The sequence below is a fragment of the Scophthalmus maximus genome, chromosome 16 (assembly GCF_022379125.1).
Source record: "Scophthalmus maximus strain ysfricsl-2021 chromosome 16, ASM2237912v1, whole genome shotgun sequence".
NCBI lineage: Eukaryota > Metazoa > Chordata > Actinopteri > Pleuronectiformes > Scophthalmidae > Scophthalmus > Scophthalmus maximus.
Genome location: NC_061530.1, coordinates 8,465,814 through 8,486,807, shown reverse-complemented (window position 1 = coordinate 8,486,807; position 20,994 = coordinate 8,465,814). Strand labels below are relative to the sequence as shown.

Genomic DNA, 20,994 nt, shown 5'->3' with positions numbered 1-20,994 from the left:
CGTAACGGACATTTTCTTTTCTGCTTGTCCAATATTTTCCTCCGTGACAGGACGAGACGGGGGCCTATGTGATCGACAGAGACCCCACCTACTTCGGCCCCATCCTCAACTATTTACGGCACGGCAAACTGGTCTACAACAAGGAGCTGGCTGAAGAAGGTGTCGTACACTCCTCTCCACTCACATAGGGGATGGGGGAAATAAGGAAATGACCAAGAAAATACTGTGTGCCCCCATATACCATGAGATGGCGTGTCTCCTTAAGTGTTTCTGATGGATTCGTTTCTAGTTTTAGTACATATGAAAATATAGATGTTAGGGGAGGTCTAACAAAGGGGTGGGGAAACACTGTGCTGCAGTTTGCACACGGCAGCTGAGTTGTGTGTTCCTTTTCGTCACAAGGTGTCCTGGAGGAGGCCGAGTTTTACAACATCACGCCCCTGATCAAACTGATCAAGGAGCGGATCGTGGAGAGGGACTCCAAAGCCACGCAGGTATGCACAGGACCCTGTCCTAAGTGTTTTTATGGCGGAGGGGTTTGCTGCTTCACTTCACGCTCTTGCAGTGACACCAGGCAAATACAGTATGTCATGTTTAAGATGTACAGTGCTGCATAACTGTATTGTTATTCTTAAACCATATCATGTTGCATCTGGCACTTAATATTGCAATGCTTAACGTTCTGCACCTACATACACAAACATACTGTACAGACACACATAGACCAACACACACACACACACACACACACACACACACACACCATTACAGTGTAAGTGCAATGTCCCCCAGCCGCTTTCTCTTTGTCAGTGATTTCACCCTCCAGTGCTTCTTTGAAGAGCTCCGCTGCACATCAGGCTTCTCCCCCCTTCATTTTGTGTTTCTCAGGATGATTGCACTCAAAATCCCACTGCCCTCTCAAACACACGCTCCACATGTCACATTCTGCTGTTCCACTGTACTTTACTTGACTCGCTATCATTTGCCCTTGGAGTAAAGAAAGACTGCAAAAGTTTGAAAATGGAATTGCTGGTTTTGTAGCTAGCCCTTTGGCACTACTTTTTTCCTCCTCTTGATTGCTCCTCACTGCCTTCATGTGATGTCCCATGTTGTCATGTTAAATATACTCTACTTGCCGGAAGTGGCCTAAGATCAGCTTTTTAGGTTCACAGAGCAAATGTGTTGCTCTGGGGCCTCCAGGATGAGCTGACCTGGATTTTATTAACCTCTAGGCTAGTTACAGTGAAGCAGTCTACAATATATATATATTCATACACCACTCCTGGTGTACAGTATGTTTCCTCACCCCCCATATTCTCTCCCTCCCCAGCAGGTGCCCCCCAAGCACGTCTACCGTGTGTTGCAGTGTCAGGAGGAGGAGCTTACCCAGATGGTCTCCACGATGTCGGACGGCTGGAAGTTTGAGCAGGTCAGCGTGCGCGCCTGCAGAAAGCCCCGCACCGGACTGCTCTGGACTGTGGGTTGGACTCACGCTGCTGCTGACCCTTCAATCTTGACCCTTGGCCTGACCCCCTTGGCCCCCGACCCAAGCCCTTGCTGTTTGCACTTCTGAATGAGTTTAGGACTTCCAGATTCAAATAGAAGTTTTCCCGTTGTCTCGATTTATGGACCTTTTAGTTTAATTTTCAGCTTTAATTTCAGATAATCCCAGTGAGTCTTGAAGGTTCTCCGTTCCATTTCTGAAATACCTAAAGATACCGGACTGTTGCTGGCTCTGCACCTGGCCAGATAGGGTCCATCACCTGCAGTGGTACAGCCCGAAAAAGAGCACAGTGGTCGGGGGATGCAGCCCCGTTTATTGTTGTTAGAGTTTTAAAGATAAAGCCGAGAGGCATTTAGAAACCCTACATGACGCGTACTGCAAGTGGTGTGTTCTCAATGTGAGCAACAGGATAAGTCACGGTTTAAGGTATTTGTTCTGGATGCGTTAAAACAGTGTGAGCATTGGACAATCATATTGATCATTTGAGTCACTGTTATGTCAGTAGTTAAGGTGACAGCCTGGCCTCAGAAGTCGAGAGATTTGAATTCATTAATGGCCTCTCCAGTAGTGATACTCAGATCTTAATAGGCAGCCTGTCCATACTATAGCCAAGAAATCACATTTAGACACCCCACCCCGCCTCGCCCTCATTTGGCACCAGGCTCCGCTGCATGCTGCACAGCTATTATTTGCATACAATTTCCTCCAGAACCTGATCCACAGTTGCTTTGCTGTCCCCCCCCCCCCCCCCTCTCCCTCTATCCACCCAACCATGCATGAGCACAAAATTCTGTCCTTGCTTTAGTATGGGACTTGAGGCTCTCTCAGTCACTTTCTTTGTCTCTCTCTCTGTCTCTGTTTTCTCTGTTGTTCTCTCAATTCTTCCGAACACTCACACACTGTCCTCTGTCTCTGTCCCTCTCTCCTCTCGATATACCTCTCTGTATCCGTGCGTCTCTCCCTCCTTTAGATGGTGAACATCGGCTCGTCGTACAGCTACGGAACAGAAGACCAGGCTGAGTTTCTGTGTGTCGTGTCAAAGGAGCTGCACACACCCGGATCTGGACTAGCCACAGAGCAGAGCCACAAAACTAAGGTAAAACTCACTGCACTTCCCAAACACACACACACACATATATGTTTCAGAGACTTGCTACAGGAACAAGCTGCTAGGCTGCGTGTCTGTCCACCTGTGGTCCTTTCCACTTTTCGTGCGTGTGAATTTCTGTTTGTGTTGTGTTGTGGGATATTGATGCGAGCGAGAAGGGGGGGGGGTCTCCTCTGATACAAGTGTGCTTTGATCCTGCGCTCTCCACTGAAAGCTCCAAATGTCACTCGCCTCGAAATGTCATTCACAAACATGTTCACTCCATCATTCACACAACTCTCCCTCTCGTCCCCGCTGTGATCGATCTCTCACTTTGTCTTCCTCTCTGTCTCTCACACACTATATTCTCTGTTAAATGGATATATAGATATATATCTGTCTCGATATTTACCTCTCAGCTTCTCATGCTCCACTCACTGACACTCATCAGCGTGTTCATTTTTTTGTCGTTTTCTGTCTTGTTCTCTTTTTTTTTCTTTTTTTTTGTGTGTGTGTTTTCCCTTCCGTCCTTCATGCGGAATGAAGCCGGCGGAGACGCAGGAGGAGGAAGCAGCGAAGGATGAGGAGGAGGAGGAGGAGGAGGGAGGGAGAGATACCACACCAAATGAGTGGCTTAGAGAATGAGGGAGTCATGTTGCTTTGTTCCAAAGAGAGGCGGGTGAGGAACTGTGTGATAGATGTGCTAGTAGGTCAACCTAGTAGATAGTGAGTGTGTGTGTGTGTGTGTGTTGTCTACAGAGATCCGGGGTGTTTCATGGCACTGTATTGGTAATGACCTCGAAGCCACTTTTGCATCTTTGTTCAAATGATGCTATAATGGAATTTAATTGGCCAATGCAAAAGTAGAAATGCTCTACGAGGAACTTCATGAGGGGTGCAGAGCTTCCGTCGCTTATTCTAATTGACTCATTGGATGACGGCAGCAAATTGATCTGAAACATCAGCATCAACATGGCAAATCTTTTCATGATTGTTGAGATGTCTTTCTCTTTTACGAGCTGCTTCATGGCCCACTCACTGTAGTATATAACCACAGACCGTGAGCGACGTCACTCTGCAGTCCTGTGCTGTGCTTTACACATTACAATGGGTGACAAATTAAGTTCTAATGTGGAGCATAACAAGTGTGAACCAGAATATCTTGATCTGGCAATTTTAGGACGATTGAATTAAAGATGAGTAACGGTCATGTTGACTCACACCCCCTGCTGTCTTGATGTTCCCTGTAGCATAATGAACCAGGCTGAGCTGGAACTAACACCACCAGCTTTTCCTGCATTGTCCGTTTTGCTACTGCAGATTTGGCCTCTTCTTATCAAACATGCACTGACATAAAAACTCAGTTGATAAAATACTTCGCTCATATCAGGAATTTTGCTACTTGAGCAATAAATTACAATATCTCTTTTCTGTGCTTGTCACAATGACCTGCACCCGCTGGTGCACTGCATGTTTGTTTCCATGCACATGCCCAGTGTGGTCCAACAGTGACCTGACGCATCCTTAGAGATATTGATCGAGCACCGTGCCTCTATGGGCTCTCATTACCGGAGCCGTGACATGAAATATCCCCGAACTTTTGGTGCAGCAGCAGTGTTAGATGTCCTCCCCAGTCTGTGTACACGCTGTATATATACAGTCCAAGTGGAGGGTCACAAACAGATACACCCACCACATACACAAGGCCTGTAAACATGTCAAATCAAGTAAATGTCAAAGGGGCGCACACACCTTTAGACATGCATAAGTGGTCACAACATGGCTGTGCACGTTTTTGTTGATGTTCCCCGCCATCGCAGCCATACATGTCACTAAAGTCCATTCTTTCACCATTATCATCACCATTATCACCATCATCACAGCCAAACGTAGATTGTTTACAGTGTTGTTGTTGTTTTTTATATCACTATGAATCTGCACTTCCTGATGTCTTTTTTTTTGTTGTCTTCTTTCATTTCGCAGCTTTTCCAGATCCATGGGTCCCGGATGTAAAAATTTAAAGAACTTTTTAAAGTTATTTTCTTCATGGCTTATTACAACATTCTGTACATAATGTTGTGTGATGTGTGTTGCGTCGATGGGCAGTCGTCAAAAAGATTTGTAGCATTGTTATCAGTTCACTGAGAAAATGCCAGTGAGTAAGATTACCAAAAGACCAAAATGTCTATGTCAGGCGCTGGGAAGTCATCAGAAATATTCTTCAGTCAAACAGATTTTATTGGCAGAAATAAATCGTATGTGCAGATGTTATATTGCCAGGGCGGAAGTGGAGTTAAGTAAATTATAACCAAAGAATCAGATGAACGCTGGCTGAACCAAGGTGCTTAATTAAAATTGACTTGTTCTTGATTATGTAGTCTGGAGCTGTCGCTGCGTCACTATGACCTAACAGATAGCAGATGGTGCAAATGGACCAGATTGCATCTGTGCTGTGCCATTCTGGATTATTATATTTCCCTGATGGCAACACAGCTGGCATGGAGGCATTAATCAACGATGCAAAATGAAACCAATATTGTAGCGCTTACTTTCCTCCCAATGATGGATGCAGTTGTTCCCCTTTAACACTATTATTCCTGTAGTCTTCTCATATTTGCTCAAGAAAGAGGGGAAAAAAACCTGCAATGCCAAAAAAAAAACAAGGATCCCACCAGCCTTTAACTGCAAACATTTTAGCAAAGACCAACTCTTTAGTTTATCGTTAATCATGTAGGAAATAATGTGAGTGATGTAGTTTGTTGTTGTTCCCAGTGAGAATTTGGGTTATCACTGGTTTGATCTCACCGTACACGGACAGATTCTGGCACCACATACAAAAGCTTGTTAAAATACCCGTTCTGGGCTCACTGATGGCCACATAAGCGAGTCGCGTACCACCTTGCGGTTGTTATTATGGCGCTGTCAGTGTGAACATTGTTTAACACTGGTTTGACTTTGTCGTAGTTAATGTTAACTAGGCATGTATGGGAGAGATACCACAGGTCAATGTACAAAGGCTCCATCGGAGTCACTGTCCACCAGAGCTAAGAGCAAGAACAGCCAGCGCTTACACACTACTTTCACCCTGCACCAGTGCCCCGGTGCATACCTGCGTCACCTCGTGCTGGTGCATGCTCAGCAGCAGCAGCAGTGTCGTCTCAGTCTGCCGCCCTGGCCGACATCCAGAGCCCACTTTGGCCCCAGCTGACGAGAGTCAGGAAAGGCTTGAACAGAGACACACAGAGAAGGGGGGAGGGAGAGGACGTAGATCAAACCATGGAGGGGAGGTAGAGACGGGAGAGTGAAGTGATAGTCGCCGCGTCCTTTGTCTGTCTTTGTTACGATAAAGAAGGGAACTTAAATCACACTATCAGCTCCCATAGCGGACGGATCTGCCACACTGCAGGTATACGATTGAAAAAAGGTTCTAAAAAGCTGTTGGTAACACATGACTTTTAACAACCTCTCCTGGCACATTGTAGGAACTGCAGCACATTGATTTCCCCTGCACTGGTCTGTGGCACAACCCCTGTTAGTAGTTTGTGATGGCATGTAATGAAATTAACTGTATGAATTGAGTGTAGGAGAATTTATTTTTAGGAGTCATTCCACAAATAGCCCCCCCATGATGTTTCAACAGCATCTGGAGGTGTAATTGTTGAATGTCAGAAAACAATAAAGAGAAAAAGGATGTTCAGATTATATCAGCAGGCAAAAATGTGTAAATACTAGGCTCGTCAAAATAACTTGTTAATTAAAGGAGACATATCATGATCATATTCAGCTTAAAAAAATTGATTCGGGTTATTACTTGAAAAGGTTTACATGCTCTAATGTTCAGTAAACACATCAGATTTCTCATGCTGTCCATTCCTCCAGCTGCTCTTTTCAGCCTCTGTCTGAAACACTTTAACATTACGTTCATTTAGCTGACGCTTTTGTCCAAAGCGACTTACAATAAGTGCATTCAATCATGAAGATATTACCCAAAAAGTGCAAGAGTTGTGCAAGTACATGGAAATTTATCAAATAGGCAAAATGCTCCATTTTAGAATTGTATTTATTTTATTTTGATGATTCATGGAATAAGGTGCAGTCTGAACAGGTGAATATTCAGTCTGCCAAGGGAAGGTATGTAGGGTTTCTGATGTCAATGGGGAGAACTGAAAAAGCATAATATGTCTCCTTTAGGAAAAGTAATGCTTCAATTCAAACCCTCCTGTGCCACCGCAGTCGCACATTTCCGACGAGCACAGTTCACAGGAAGAATCAACTGTGTCTTGATGTCAAAGATGGCTGACATTGTTTGCGTTAAACTTTAAACACAAAAAGCTCTACAACAGCACTAATGGAACTGCAGGGCCACATCCCTTATGTTTACTTTTTGTACATTTATTATTCGGTGCACTACGTAACTCGCTTTTCACAGTAGATATTGATATCTGTGATTATTTCAGATGAATGAATCACAAAGTATGTTATTTAATAATTTTTTTTTATTGCTTAATGCCCTAGTAAACAGGCAACTTTAAGTCTACGATGTGTCTACAATTGCGCAACCTCATGTCGCAGCTTGCGGGAGAATATTATGCTCACGTGACTCAAACACAAATAGCCAGTGCAGCTCGTTGGCTCCACTCACTGAGCTTTACTTCGACCACCAATAGATTAATTCTGCTGCCACGTTGTGTTGGCTGACAGCGTCATGTCTGACGCCTATTGCTGTTTAGCTCCTGTGTAACACTGACTGACCCACAACATACAGGGAACACAGATATACTTCAGGGCAATAAGCAGTTAAGAGTGTGAGACAAAAGAGAATTAAGATCATAGTTGGCAACCTTTTTTAAGTAACATTTTGACAAATCAATCTGGGAAAAAAATAGGCCGTAAGTAAAATATTGTGTATGTGTGTGTGTGTGTGTGCAAAAGGCAAAGAGTGTCTTGTCCATTTATTGCATGAAATAGAAACAGATAAGGACCTATAGGATCCTTGCAATACCTAACTGGGTGGATTTGGAGAATACAATACACGTTAGAATAGTGAAGATACAGTTGGTCACTGTGCTTATGATAATCACAACAAAGACATTAGCAGGAGGGATAAGACTGAACGAGATAGTTATGTTATTGTTTTATTACTTCAGCTTCGTTTGTAACTTGGATCATTCGGTGCCTTGATTTCAAGCAGCAAAGCTGGGCATCTCTAAAGATAATGATCATGTTTTTCAGTTGTTGTTTTTTAAACTGCTGATTTAATATTTACGTCACAAAATTGGTATTTTACCATTTCTCTTAGGGTCCAGTTCACTTTTTTCCAGCACTATTGCTAGAATTTAATTTCGTACAGCGATAAAGAAAGTACACACACTGAACATGAAGCGGCATGCTTGAGGTAATGTTGTTTAAAGCAGCTCTTGTTGAAGGGTTTTAGCTGTTTTGTATAAAACGTCAGCCTTTTTCTTTCGTACATTTCTGTTTAATTTATTCTTGATATGTTTTTTTTAATGCTACACATTAAAAAGAATTTGGGCTTAAGACTTTTTTAGGGGTGGGGGTGTGATATCATCTGTGTGTTTCATTGACCTGATCTTCAACAATAATTAGAAAAACTTCCATCAGACTTGAATACATTTTGGTCTTAGTTCACATAAATGCTGTTAAACAGGAATAGAGTTCAGAGTTTTCCTATCAACTAAAGTGTATTCTCCTTAACTCATTTTTATAAATTTCAGTTTGCACATCCAGTGACCTTGTTTGGTTTATTGGATTCACACTGACCTTATTCATTTTTACACTATTTGTTGATTGGTTTCTGCTGTACAAAAGTTTGTTTTCACAAGGTATTTAGTTTGTCCAAGTCTGTATAGCAGTCCTCTTTTATTAATCTTTAACTAAACAAAACCATGTTTATCTGATGCTGGAGTCTCAGCTTTCTGCTGTCCATATGCTGTCATATCCGAACACATAAATCAGAACAATGTGACAAAGGGGTTGCAAGGCCTCAGATAAACTGTACAGACTTTCAAGAAACTCTGTTTTCTTTTTAATTCAACTGTACTGAGCAACATACATATTCAACAATGTGACGGAAAGTCATTTCCTTTTCTTTTTTTACTTATTGTAAATGAATGTCACCATTCTCAACAAAAATAAAACTTTGTCATTGGGTTAAAATGCTGATTTGACAATCTTGTGTATTTGTGGGAAGCAGACATTACCATAATGATCATGATAACTACACATTGTACGCAGGTATCTACCACTTTCTATAGAATATCAAAGCCGACATTCGAGAACAGCCAGTTCAGTGGATTCCTCCCTGGACTTCCTTAGTTGAATTTGTAATGATGGACGTGGGCCATTTGAAGTTTTTGGCCTTTAAATATTTTTTTAAATATAATTTAATAGTGGCTTTGTGTCACTGTGACTGCAGATGTGTCTCCCACTGTCTCCGGGCTCTTTAATTCATAAATATACTCTTTCTCTGCCACTAAACTTACACTATATATTGTTTTTGCTGTGCTGTTTTAATAGTCTGTGAGCTCCTGTAAAGTTGGCTACTTGTCATTATAAAGATTACTTGTATTGTAACAGTAATTAACTTTGATCTGGTCTTAACTATGCCATGATGGGTCCTTGAACTTGGGCTGGAAAGTCCTTGAATTCGATGTGCTGCAGCCTTCATTATACTGAGCACTGAACAGGACATACATCATTCCAAATATCTTTTGGGCTCACTATGACCTCGTTTTAGACCAAGCAATAAGTCAATTACATATTTAGATAAATGATTAATTACTGGACATGACCAAGATATGCAGAGGAACGGTCCATACGTATAAGAACATGGCATGAATGTGGTCTTCTGGAATGTAGCAGCCGAGCAGGTTGCGTTTCTGAGGACTCCCTGTTGTCTTCCCATCTGCAGCTGCACTTTAAGCCAAGGAGCACAAAAAGCAAGTAATATGTAGGAAATTCAAAGTCATGCCCGCTGCAAATCAGAAATACGTCCTGAAATATAAACAAACAAGCATCTCTCACATCCTCGTCCATCTCATGGAACACAAACCAAAAATGAGAGGACCTAATGACATCTACGTCCTCACTGAGACCGTCCAGTTTGTACACAAAGCTTGTTGTTTGGTACATTCATTTGTACATGTACAGTATGTGTTTTACATCTGTGGACAGTGCTACAGTTCTTCCCTCTTTCCTGCACCCAGTCAGCTCTGTCCTACAGGAAGGTGCTGAGGGTGTTATCGACGGTGGCCAGATGCAGGTACTCGGGATGCTGCCTCTCAGACTCCACCTCTGAGTCTTGATCCCTGTCGTCGTCCTCCTCCTCCCCCGGACACCGGGTTGGCTTCTTCCTCCGGATGGACGGCTGAGAGCGGCGCTCCAGACACGTCAAGATCATGTGGGCGAGGTCTTGCTGGAGCCGCTGGAAGTTCTCTCTGGATAAGCAGGAACCAGAACATTAAACGCAGGGCGGAACCATTCCAATACATGTGTCAATATAAAATTCTAAGTCTACATGTCCTGGACCAGCCAGGGGCACGAAAGTTGGCCGTTGCCTCTTTAGGTTCATTTCGTACAAAGTGAACACAACCCTGTTAAAGGAGCAGTTCAGCATTTTGGAAAGTGTTAGTTGAGAAGATTAATACGACTTTAATATCAATTAATATAAAGCAAACATCAGCTACCTGTTAGTCTGGGACTTGGGAAACAGCTAGCCTGGCTCAACGTCTTAAACTCACTAATAAACACGTCATGTCCCGTTTGTTTAATCCGTACACGTCACTGCACAGTCCTGGTGCAAAACCCCCGTTTGAACATGCATTTTTGTCTCCACAGTCCGAGTGTTCACTTACGTTGTGGGGGGAGTTGGGAGGTCGTAGTCTTCTCCGGTTTCACCCGTTAACCAGTATGTTGTCTCTGTGCCCTTACCCTTAGAAAAACGACACAAACACACACACACACACACACACACACACACACACACACACACAGATTTCTGATTATTGACATTAATGTGAGGCGGTGAAGTCATCAGACATCCACACTCCTGTCCTCCAATAGAATGTGCGTTTTTTTTTGGAAAACCTATTTCAAAACACTGACATTTGAGTGAAGTCAATGAATGGATCTTTACCTTCAGGTAGGTTTCTCCTCTGATCTCGTACTCGAACTTGCAGTCCGTCCTCTGCAGGATATCTATAGTCGGTTGACTGACGTGGATCCGTAGAGCTGGAGGACATTACAAGATAAAACGCCAGGCTGAGCCGCGGTCGGTTTATTTCATTAGGTTGATTGAGAGCCTCTGCAGTTGCACTCGGGCAATGTGCAGTGCAACACTAACACAACTCGAGAAGAGTAGCTGGCTGCATGAACGTCAGCGTAAGTCGCTCAGCTGATTGAATGTCTCTCTCTGTATGACTTCACTCACGGTGTCCTGTAGACTCCATGCGAGACGCCGTGTTGACCGTGTCCCCGAATAAACAATATCTGGGCATCTTCATCCCCACAACTCCTGCTGCACAGGGACCTGGACACACACACACACACACACACACACACACACACACACACACACCCTCAGAGTAAGTAAGTAAGTATTCGGTCAGTTGCAGCCTACAACTGTAGCCGAAATTTGTGGAAAGATGAAATGGGAGTGAACAAATTGAGCAAAGGTTTTGGGGGAAAGAAGGCCCTTGACCGACAGTGACCTCACACTTAGAACAACAGACCGGTGCAAATACCCAGTTTTCATGTCAATATCAAGTCCTCCAGCTATTGAGCGTTCAGTTCCTCTTACAAACAATGAAAAGGTATTTTGTTGGAAGAATTTGAAATGATCACAATGGTGTAGTCTACCAGAATGTATGCCGATGCGTATCCACACGGGGATGCCAGGCAGGTGTCGTAGCTGGAAGTTTCCCATGAACGCCAAGATGTCCAGCGCCATGCAGCAGATATCCACCGCGTGCCTGTTGCCATTCCTCTTCGGCAGCCCGGAGGTCACCATGTAGGCGTCGCCGATCGTCTCCACCTGAGGACGGACGGAGAAAAACGCTGACGTCTGGCGGGCCTCCTGCGTATGTCTGTCTGCCTACCTGCCGATTGGGTTGCACCCGCGGCGGTACCTTGTACACGTCGTGGTGGTCGACGATGCTGTCGAAGCCCTTGTAGATGTCGTTGAGCATGTCCACAACTTCCATCGGCGTGCTGTACTGGCACAGAGTGGTGAAACCGACGATGTCACTGAAGTATATGGTCACCTCCTCGTACAGCTCGGGCTCCACCACGCCGGACTCCTTCAGGCTTTTCACCACTGGGCTGTACGGGCGACAGACGAAACAGGATGATCCGCCTTTACCTTCATGCCAGTTCATTTGGCTCAACCCGATCTTAATTTCTTCCAAGTAGCACTATTGTACTAACTATCGATGGTATAAAAGTGAATGTAATACTGTTTAACTATCACTAGAAACTAGCCATTTCAACTTTTTCCACTACTTTAAGCTGCTGTTGGCGTCTCTGTGTGCATTCAAACACCAAAACCAGTTCTCTGCCAGGGCTACAGGTATGATTTCTGCATCTGTGCTCTCAGGTCACGGTACAAAAACTAGGTACCCAGGAAGCAGCATGAAGTTGAGGCAGTCAGCCCTGTCCCTCTCGGCTTTGTAGAGAACTGTTCTCTCTTCCACCAGGTGCTCCAGGTTCCTGGAGTACATCTGCAGCCGCCTGATCATATTATCCATGTAGCTCTCATTGTCCTGGTTATGGATGTTACTGGAGGACGAGGGGGGAAAGAGAGGGGAAAAAACCATTCACGTTCTCTCAAAGTAGCCACAAATGTGTGATCACGTACACTGAGCAAAAGACAGAAATTACCTGATGATTTTGCCCAGGCAGTTTTCGACCCTCTTGAAGTCAGGTCTTTTTTCGGGATCCTCATCCCAACAACTTTTTATGAGCGAGTAAACCTATGAGACGAGACGCGGCGCTTTAGAGACAAAAACAGACAACGCACAGGAGCACGAGCCCAGACCGAGAGGCCACGCAAATGTCAACGGCTCACCTCTGCTTCTTTCTCTGAAGCCGTCTCAAAATTAAGATCCGGCCTGAAGTAGGACATTTTGACCCTGGTCAGCTTTTCTGTTAGGAAACAGACGGACATGAATCCCCCTCTTCATAATATGAATCATAAGAATCCATACACTACTGTTTGTCATCATAGTGTATGTGGTACCCTCACTGATGGGCCACAATTATTTTGGCCTGTTAGATACATTAGTGTCCTTGATAATTTTGTCCATTAGCTTTTGGGGCCAGTGGTTGTGTCAGTGTGTGTTGCACCTGCTCGGTCGGAGCAGCCCTCGGTGTAGAAGGTGCTCTTTCTGAGAACAATCTCCTGAGAGATGATGCCAAAGCTGTAGACGTCTCCCTTCTGAGACGTGCCGTCTTTCCGCAGATGCTCCGGAGCCGTCCACAAGTCTGACAGGAGGAAGAGGAGAGGAGAGTGTAAGAAAGGTGAGGAATGACTAATACCTCAGTGAGCCAGGACAGGCTGTACCTTTGCCGGGGCTGAGGAAGCTGTTGCAGCCAAAGTCCGTGATCTTCACCACCATGCGGTTGTCCACCACACAGTTGGTGGACTTGAGGCGACCGTGCACCTGGATGTCGCTGGTGTGGAGGTAGGACATGCCCTGCACAGAACATTCACACACCAGAACAACAGTGAGGCCGGAGCAGACGCATGCTGCGGGGGCAATGAGATTTACAGTAAATAAAGAAGGCAATAAGTCATGTGTGACCCTTACTGACCACTACTGGCAGCCACGGGGAAGTAGTTTATCATTCAAATAAGCTTCTGTTTGTGAACCTCATGAACACCCCACAGCTTAGATCAAGTGCTGTATGAAGTGTTGGGGAAGGTTTTTTTTATTTTAGTATATTGACTTTCTGCGTTCCCTGAATACTTAAATCTATAAGTGACCTGGAGAACTTGTGTTACGGAACAACCAAATAAAAGAAGTACACTTTGTTGTGTAACATATTTTTGAATTAGACTGTGTTTAGCATAGGGGCTTTTATTTGAAGAGTAGAACTTTGGCGCTGTGGGAAACCAACTCGAGGTTTTGCTCAGAAGATGAAATGTAAAAACGATCCACAACAACCTACGTGTATTTGTGTATTTTCCCAAAATGTTGAGCCACACCTTTACGAAGCAGTAAAACTGCCCATGTTCAGGTTTAGGAAAGTAGCCGCAGGTTATAAGTCACTGACTACATAAATGAATTGGATGTGTGTTATGATGTTTGTTTTTTTATCCAAATACGTCACCCGATGCTGCTGTGTTGCATATGGTTCCTGTTCTCTGTGTCTGATACACGTGACGGTGAGTCGTCTCCAGGCAAACTGTGAGTGTACCCTCCTCAGTCACACAAACCTCCAGAGGATATTGTGAACCCCCCCCCCCCCCCACATTCTGTCTCACCTTGGCGATATCGTACATGATGGAGATCTTGAACTCCCAGTCCATGAAGGTCTCCTCTGGGTATGAAATCTTGTCATTGAGCACATACTGGAAGAAGACAGGAACAGAGGGCATTTGTGTGTGTGTGTGTGTGTGTGTGTGTGTGTGTGTGTGTCACACAGTAGATTTCATGTATTTCGCACTGATATTAAAACTTCTGTTCCTTGCTCTGTGCTAAAGCTGCTGATATTCTGGTCAGTCAAAATAGTAATTTGATATGGGCAACCTGAACTGGACTTGAGCTGGATGTGAACGTGCCGTACGTACCCTGAGCGAACCCCGCTCCACATACTCGAACACCCCGAACACGCCCTGATCAAACTTCACTGTCCCATAAAACTTTGTGAGGGTGTCATAGTCGATTTGCAGGAGCTGCAGAGGAAGGCAGAGGCAAAAACGACATGGCACATTGGCAAACTGGGACAAATATTAGCAAAGAGGACAGATTCTGTGTGTGCGTGTGTGTGTGTGTGTGTGTGTGTGTGTGTGTGTGTGTGTGTCCCCTACCGCATTAAGCTCTATCCTCTGGGTTTCGCTGAAGTTCCCATCCGAGTGTTTCAGCTCCTTCAGAATCACAACCTGAAAAAATATCGCCGCACCACCGACCACGTTAGATCTACTGTACGGTTTGAGCACAGGGCAACAGTTTTGATGATTCATTTGAAAGAAGCTGCAGTGTCCAGCTGACCTTCTTGTCATAGAATGCGCGGCGGATCTTGAAATTCTTTTTTTTCCCCTCATCTTCAATCTGATCGTGGGCAGATGAAGGATATTTTGACAGAGTCCAGTGTACAAACTCCTTTTTCTATTTTTCATGTGCACTCTAGTATGTTCATGCCCAGAGGCTCACACGTCGTTTACCTTCAGAGAGACGACGTTGAGTTCATTTGACTCCAGCAAAGTGATGAGATAAGAGTGGATGTGTGACCAGCGCTTCCTGTGCAGGCGTTCCGTCCTGTTCTGTCTACATGCGGGGAGAAATGGCCAAGAAAACACATGCAGATGTGTGGAAATTTAGCGAGAGGGAGAAAACCACCACAGCGGCAACTTCTTCTTGTACAGAGGCTGAAATAAATCCAATATTATCTCAAACGTAAACTGTTTTTGTAGTTCACATTTGGTGTTGATGTGAAGAAACTGTGTGCACATCATGCGTCATTGAAATCTTGCTTCTGGGCTTATTTTATCTCACAGTATTTGATCTCATTTTATCAGAGAGTAGGGTTCGCTTTGTTGCTCTCCATGATAGCTATTACCCACCTGTAGAAGATGAAGGCGATGGTGGCCACAACGACCACTGTGACAGCCAACACTATGACCACGATGTCATGAGAGGCTATCCCTGAAGGCGTGCGGATGAAGAACAAACAAAACAAACAAAAGTGTCGCATGTAATAGATGCTCATTCAACCAGAGCAATGTACATTCAGAAGAACAGGAAAGGATGTGAAGTCGTATGGAGTAAACGTTCAAGTAAAGTTCTTCCTGTTAAATGGGTTAAAAGTGTTGTGCATATGTGTGTGTGTGTGTGTGTGTGTGTGTTTGTGTGTGCGTGTGCGTGTGTGTGTGTGTGTGTGTGCGTGTGTGCGTGCGTGCGTAGCCATACCGCTATCTGGACTAAAATCAGGAAGTCTGTGTCCCCAGATGAAGGAGGGTTGTGTCTCCACGACTGTGGTTTGGTTGTGCTCAGTGTCGAATGTGAATAAAATGCTGTACTGAGAATCACACGACAGGAGCAAATGACACGTTACAGGAGGATGACAACATTGCAATTCTTCAAGAAGAGTGAGTGGGGTTTTTTTTTCTCAATGTAACCACTGCTATGTGGCAGACTCAGGAGAACAAAAGCACCTTGTTGTCAGTAGTGGTGTAAATGATTGTGAGGTTCACATCTCTGTCCCCATACTTGTCCAGCTTGTAGATTCCAGCAGATCCTGAGCCGAAAATCACAGAGACGTCATCAGACACAGGCATATGGCAAGCAGCAACTTAATTCAAGAAAACGCAGCTACAAAGGGCTTTTCAGTTTTAAAAACAAGGAATACAGAGTCATAAATCCAAACTATGAATCTAAAACAAGATCAATAACTAAAACTATAACAAAAATGCAGTTAACACGCCATATCCAGCTGCAGCCTGCAGGCTATAACACCCCGTCTCCACATCATGTCAGTGAAAGACACAGGGGCAGTCGACAGCCTCCTACTGTGAGACCTCACAGTCGTCATCGACGGCCGTCAGTCAGAGGTCACTGAGGTCGTGTCGTCAGTCATTTCATGGGAATTTGGGGGTCTCGGTCAGCAGTTTCAATTCAACTTTATCAAATTCAACTTGAACTGTTGTTCAATTCTCAATTGATAAGTTTAAAATGTTTTGACCAAAAAAGAAATTGTATTCTCTATTTTTAAGAGATACAATCTCCCATTGTGACTGCCGCCGAGAGAGTCACGCGCATCAGATGTTAAGATTCATGTAGCTTTCTCCTTCTCCCACCTCCTCCCTTCCTACCATTAAAGGTGGTGTTCCTGAAGTAATTCACGTTGACAAACTCCATCTGCTGAATCTCCCAATGAGGTTTTTCCACAATCTCCCTCATCACCTTGCCTATCAGAATCACCGAGTCATGGTACGCAGCCATGTAGTCATTCATCTGCAGAGGGAGAGAGGAACAGGTTGATAGGGACCAGGGGAGGTTGAGGGTTTATTGTCCATTGGCTACAAGAAGCTGTTCCACTCCGATCCACCAGGCCGCAGTGATGCAAAACAATGACACTACATCAATGAAGCAACACTACAGCAACATTACACAGATTTCAGATTGTCAGATTTGTCCGATTTTTGGTGACCCTGAGTCCTCACCGTGTTGTTGTCTTTAAGGTCCGTGTTGATGGTGTAGCTCCGGGTGTTAGGCATCGTCAGCACCAGCACGTTCTTCATGGACGGCAGGGATGTTGTGTTCTTGTAGTATTCATCACTGTGAAAAGGCAGGAGAGACACTCTAAAAGGGTCGGTCAGGGTGTGTGTGTGTGTGTGTGTGTGTGTGTGTGTGTGGGTGTGTGTGTGTGTGTGTGATCCATCCAGACAAACAGACATTATACAGAAAGTGCCAGGGGAAAAAAAGAGATGAAGACAACAGGAAATATGAAGACAACTGGGAGCTACCAATGGAAACAGAGATTAAATCAATAAAGAGCACTGACTTGAAAAGATCAATAAGGATGAAGAGATTATCGCTGCTGTCTGCCGCTGGGGAGCGAAGTTTCACCTCCAGCACGTCCATTGGCGATCCACACATGATGAACACTGCAAAACAGAAAAGGTAACACCACAGACTGATCGCAACCATAGCTTTGGTGGCCATGGAGGTGAGTCAACTCTCTTGCCCCGATTCAACCTTGACACAAAGTGAATACCAAACCCAAAGTACCCTTTTATTTTAATGGCTGCATCAACCTGGAACAAGAGTGACGATTGAAACGGAATAATTGATGGAGTGGATGCTGATTCAGGAAGACAGAAAAACGTGGATGTCTTAAACAGAAGTATATTTATTATAAGAGCTCAATATCGAGGAGACTTCCCGTTCACTACACAGATCAAGAGGTCCACAGTGTTCGGCGTCCCAAGACAGTCTGCCCACCCCCAGTCTCTGTAGTGTATTTAGTTTAGAGTAATGTCGTCATCTCCCTGCGACTATGACACCTCGAGTGAGACGTCAGCTGCTCTGTGATTGTTTCGGCTTGCCATAGATAAGATGAGCTTGCTTGGTGCCTGAGAAGACTCGTCTTAAGAGTTTCTCAGGGAGGACAGAGGAAAACTCCACGACAATGATGACGTGTGCCAGTGGTGGTTGAGACAGAAGTAGTTCTTTGTCTATCTAGGTTTTACCTTAAAGGTTGAAAAGTGGGAAAGTTGTCATTATCAGCCAATGAAAGTCAAACTTAGGAATGATTTATGAAAGTATACACTCTCTCGATCCAAACCTGACGGCATAGAACGTTGAGGTGCATTCAAGTTAGGCAGAATCTATCGTGTAACTGAGCAGCACATTAACTTCTATCTTTTGGTGTTTGATGTGTGTGTGTCTGCTGTTTATTTATTTTTTTTTGGGGGGGGGGGGGGGGGGGGGGGGTTGGTTTTTCATAAAAATTCCACTATCACTCATTTACTCAATTGACACCTAATACAGCCATGAGGAAATTGACAGTGTGTACAAAAGTCTGACTGCGCACAAACACTGTGTGTGAGTACATTTCAACAAATCTAATTCAGTAACCCTCTATCCTTCTATAATCATTTAACGTTTAACAAAAAACCTACAGTTGCTTGTCCTGTTTTTTGGTGATTTAAGGACTTCATTCAGGTCTTCTGGTTTGCGGAGCACCGTCCTCGTAATGTTTTGGGAAAAGTTGCTTGAGTCTGCATCCAGTGCATTTATATACCTGTAAAAGAAAATCACTTATATATATATATATATACTAAGTTGCTGAAGTAACCAACAGTCATACCAATGTTTAGTTTTTACTTATACACACAGGCCATACCTGCCTCTCTTCCTCATACACACTGCAGGCCAGACGCCACCGTCAACATTATCAAATCGAAGAGTTTCTAGCTGCTCATGTTCAGTATCGAGAAGTTGAAATGAATTCCATCAGATTATTTACTATTCATGCTTGATTATTTTATGAAGTGACTGTACGTCCCCTCACTAAAAGTGGGGTCATTCTTCGAAGACGCCCCCTCGGTGACTCACCAAAAGCAGTCCTCGGTGTTGCTCTGCTTCTTGTACACGTAGGCTGTCATCCACTCGGGTTTGATCTTGTTGTTCTCCTTCCAGAAGTGAATGAAGAAGTCGGAGATCTTGCGTGCCGGCGGCAGCAGGCGCTGCAGGTTGAGGGTGTAGTCGCAGGAGAGGCCGAAGCTTCCGGCGGAGATGATGGGTGTACGGAGCCTCAGGCCTTTTTCCAAACTGACGGAGAGAGAGAGAGAACACACAGAGAAAAGGGTAAGAGACAGTGAGAGAGACAGAGAACGACATTCTAATGGAGATGCTGTCACATTTATACACGTGTTAATGCAGTGGAGATGTAAACAGTGTTTCATCATATTCATCTCGACATCATATTCATCTTGACCACAACTTACTCCACCATTTGGTGTGTGGCGTACGTGCACGTGGGCCCGAGCACAGCACATCCCAGGTTGCCTGAGTTCTGCAAGAGAAATGAGATGTGTGAGTTTTTGTCTGTCAGTCATTTTGTATCTTCTGTAACCGTAGTAACTTTAAGGACTGGCTGCTGTTCCAACCGCGGATGTTGCGGCACTGTTCTGCCCCCTAGCGGGCACATACCTTTTAGTCCACACACACTGAGCACATGGGCAAGTTTACTACTCACCATCAGGTTTTTCAGCTCGTCCACTCCCTCACACGCGCTGCTCCGGCAGCCTGCGTGTCGATAGAAGGTGGTGTTGAACCCGCCAAAGTTGGCCGTAAGATTAAACGCCACACCTTTGTTGTTGTTTTTTTATGTCCAAGGAAAGAAAGACAGAAAAACATTAAGTGGTGTTTTTTTTTTTATTACATTTTGTCTTATTTTCATCTGGTTTGAGGAGTTCAGTAAAGTAAGGAAGTCCTAAAAGAGCAGATCCTCCTGTGATACCTTAGTTGCACAGTAGGCCTGTTATGGCTGGTTAAGTTTTTATTTCTCCGATTGCAGGCAGGGTTCCCCCAAAAGAGCCCGACTGTGACATCACAGTGGGAGAGAACTCTGAACCAGGCTATAGGGGTGGTCTTTTTTCACAGAGAGCCACATTAATGTGCACAAACACTGAAAAGGGGATTTTTTTTTTTGCCCCTACACACTTGATTGACCCATATCTGATAATTGATTGCACTGACAGAATCATTAGATAACAGTCACTGCCACTCTGAGGCAATCTAAATGTCTGCAGGGCATCAACAGGACAAGGGGTGTCAAGGTTTTAGCAAATGCATACAGCAATACACATAAATCATGTGCAATTATAAACGGGTTCAAATGCAGCTTTTTTGTATTAAGAATAGTACAGTATACATGCATTTTGCCTTTTTTTTACATTAAAATGAACAGTATTACCACTTGGGGTTCAATTTGAGCTAACGATGCATCATAGTTCTTTGCACACATGCAGACGTTCTTGTGCCGTGTCTTTTGTATTTCTTATTACCTTGTGCAGTATTCACGGCTGACTCTGTCGCTATGGCCTTCAGTATTTCTCCTCGCACGAATTTCAGGCTCCACGGAGACTCCTTGTCCTCCAGCAGGATCACGTTGATCGTGGTCCCAATCAGACACTGTCTGACTCCCCAACACGGAGCAGCAAGAATCCCCAGCAGGGCGCACAAACACAACCACAGGCCGCCCGGGTACATTTTCAGCTCTGAAGTTTCCTATATTTATATTTTATGAGCTGTTTAAAGATAGTCCATGATTTGGTAAAGGCTCCCTGTTGTTGTCTTTCCCCTTCTCCTGACTCACACTTCCAGTGTGTCTATGGAACAATGCAATTAAACAACTCCCAAGAAGTTCCTCCAAAATTTCGCCTGCTGACAGGAAACAATAGACACTGCCCGAGCCCTTGTCTGTTTCTCTGCTCTGAGTTTCTATGCTCCTCAGATTCACACTTCCCTTGTTCCCGTATGTGGTGGCTCACCTGCCACTTCAAGTTGTTAATATACAACCTTTATAGACACAGAGGCGGGCCATATAACCTTCTCACCGTTGTAGTGCAAAGGTCTGCATGAATTACAGTGCTGAAACGACGGACGAGCACATGGACACGCAGAAAACAGATTAGAGCTGGTTGTGAGTTTGTTTG

General features: G+C 44.4%; 2 protein-coding genes across 4 annotated transcripts in view; one reads left to right on the top strand and one right to left on the bottom strand.

Moving 5' to 3' along the window:
* The window catches only part of kctd17 (potassium channel tetramerization domain containing 17), an 18,732-nt gene extending 9,958 nt beyond the window's left edge, over positions 1–8,774 (top strand). The window contains exons 2-7 of one of the 3 annotated variants that reach the window (XM_035612724.2): positions 51–159; positions 403–494; positions 1,334–1,477; positions 2,475–2,600; positions 3,138–3,270; positions 4,575–8,774. In XM_035612724.2, coding sequence (XP_035468617.1) covers positions 51–159; positions 403–494; positions 1,334–1,477; positions 2,475–2,600; positions 3,138–3,236 — 570 coding nt within the window. In that variant the 3' untranslated portion in view covers positions 3,237–3,270; positions 4,575–8,774. Of the gene's footprint in view, positions 1–50; positions 160–402; positions 495–1,330; positions 1,478–2,474; positions 2,601–3,137; positions 3,271–4,574 lie in introns of all 3 variants that reach the window. The other 2 variants (XM_035612726.2, XM_035612725.2) reach the window with 2 other exon arrangements.
* On the bottom strand, positions 8,615–20,841 carry gucy2cb (guanylate cyclase 2Cb). The gene is made up of 27 exons (XM_035612722.2): positions 20,344–20,841; positions 19,533–19,645; positions 19,282–19,349; positions 18,890–19,105; positions 18,454–18,575; positions 17,334–17,436; positions 16,993–17,107; positions 16,642–16,783; positions 15,985–16,067; positions 15,740–15,848; positions 15,394–15,475; positions 14,995–15,097; positions 14,822–14,881; positions 14,641–14,712; positions 14,401–14,505; positions 14,095–14,181; positions 13,171–13,303; positions 12,954–13,091; positions 12,676–12,752; positions 12,489–12,580; positions 12,228–12,386; positions 11,738–11,930; positions 11,469–11,643; positions 11,041–11,139; positions 10,747–10,841; positions 10,466–10,542; positions 8,615–10,048 (listed from the first exon to the last, which is right to left on the bottom strand). Exons 1-27 carry the CDS (start codon positions 20,546–20,548, stop codon positions 9,829–9,831), a joined length of 3,243 nt encoding a protein of 1,080 aa, XP_035468615.1. The 5' UTR covers positions 20,549–20,841; the 3' UTR covers positions 8,615–9,828.
* Positions 20,842–20,994: the final 153 nt, after the last annotated feature.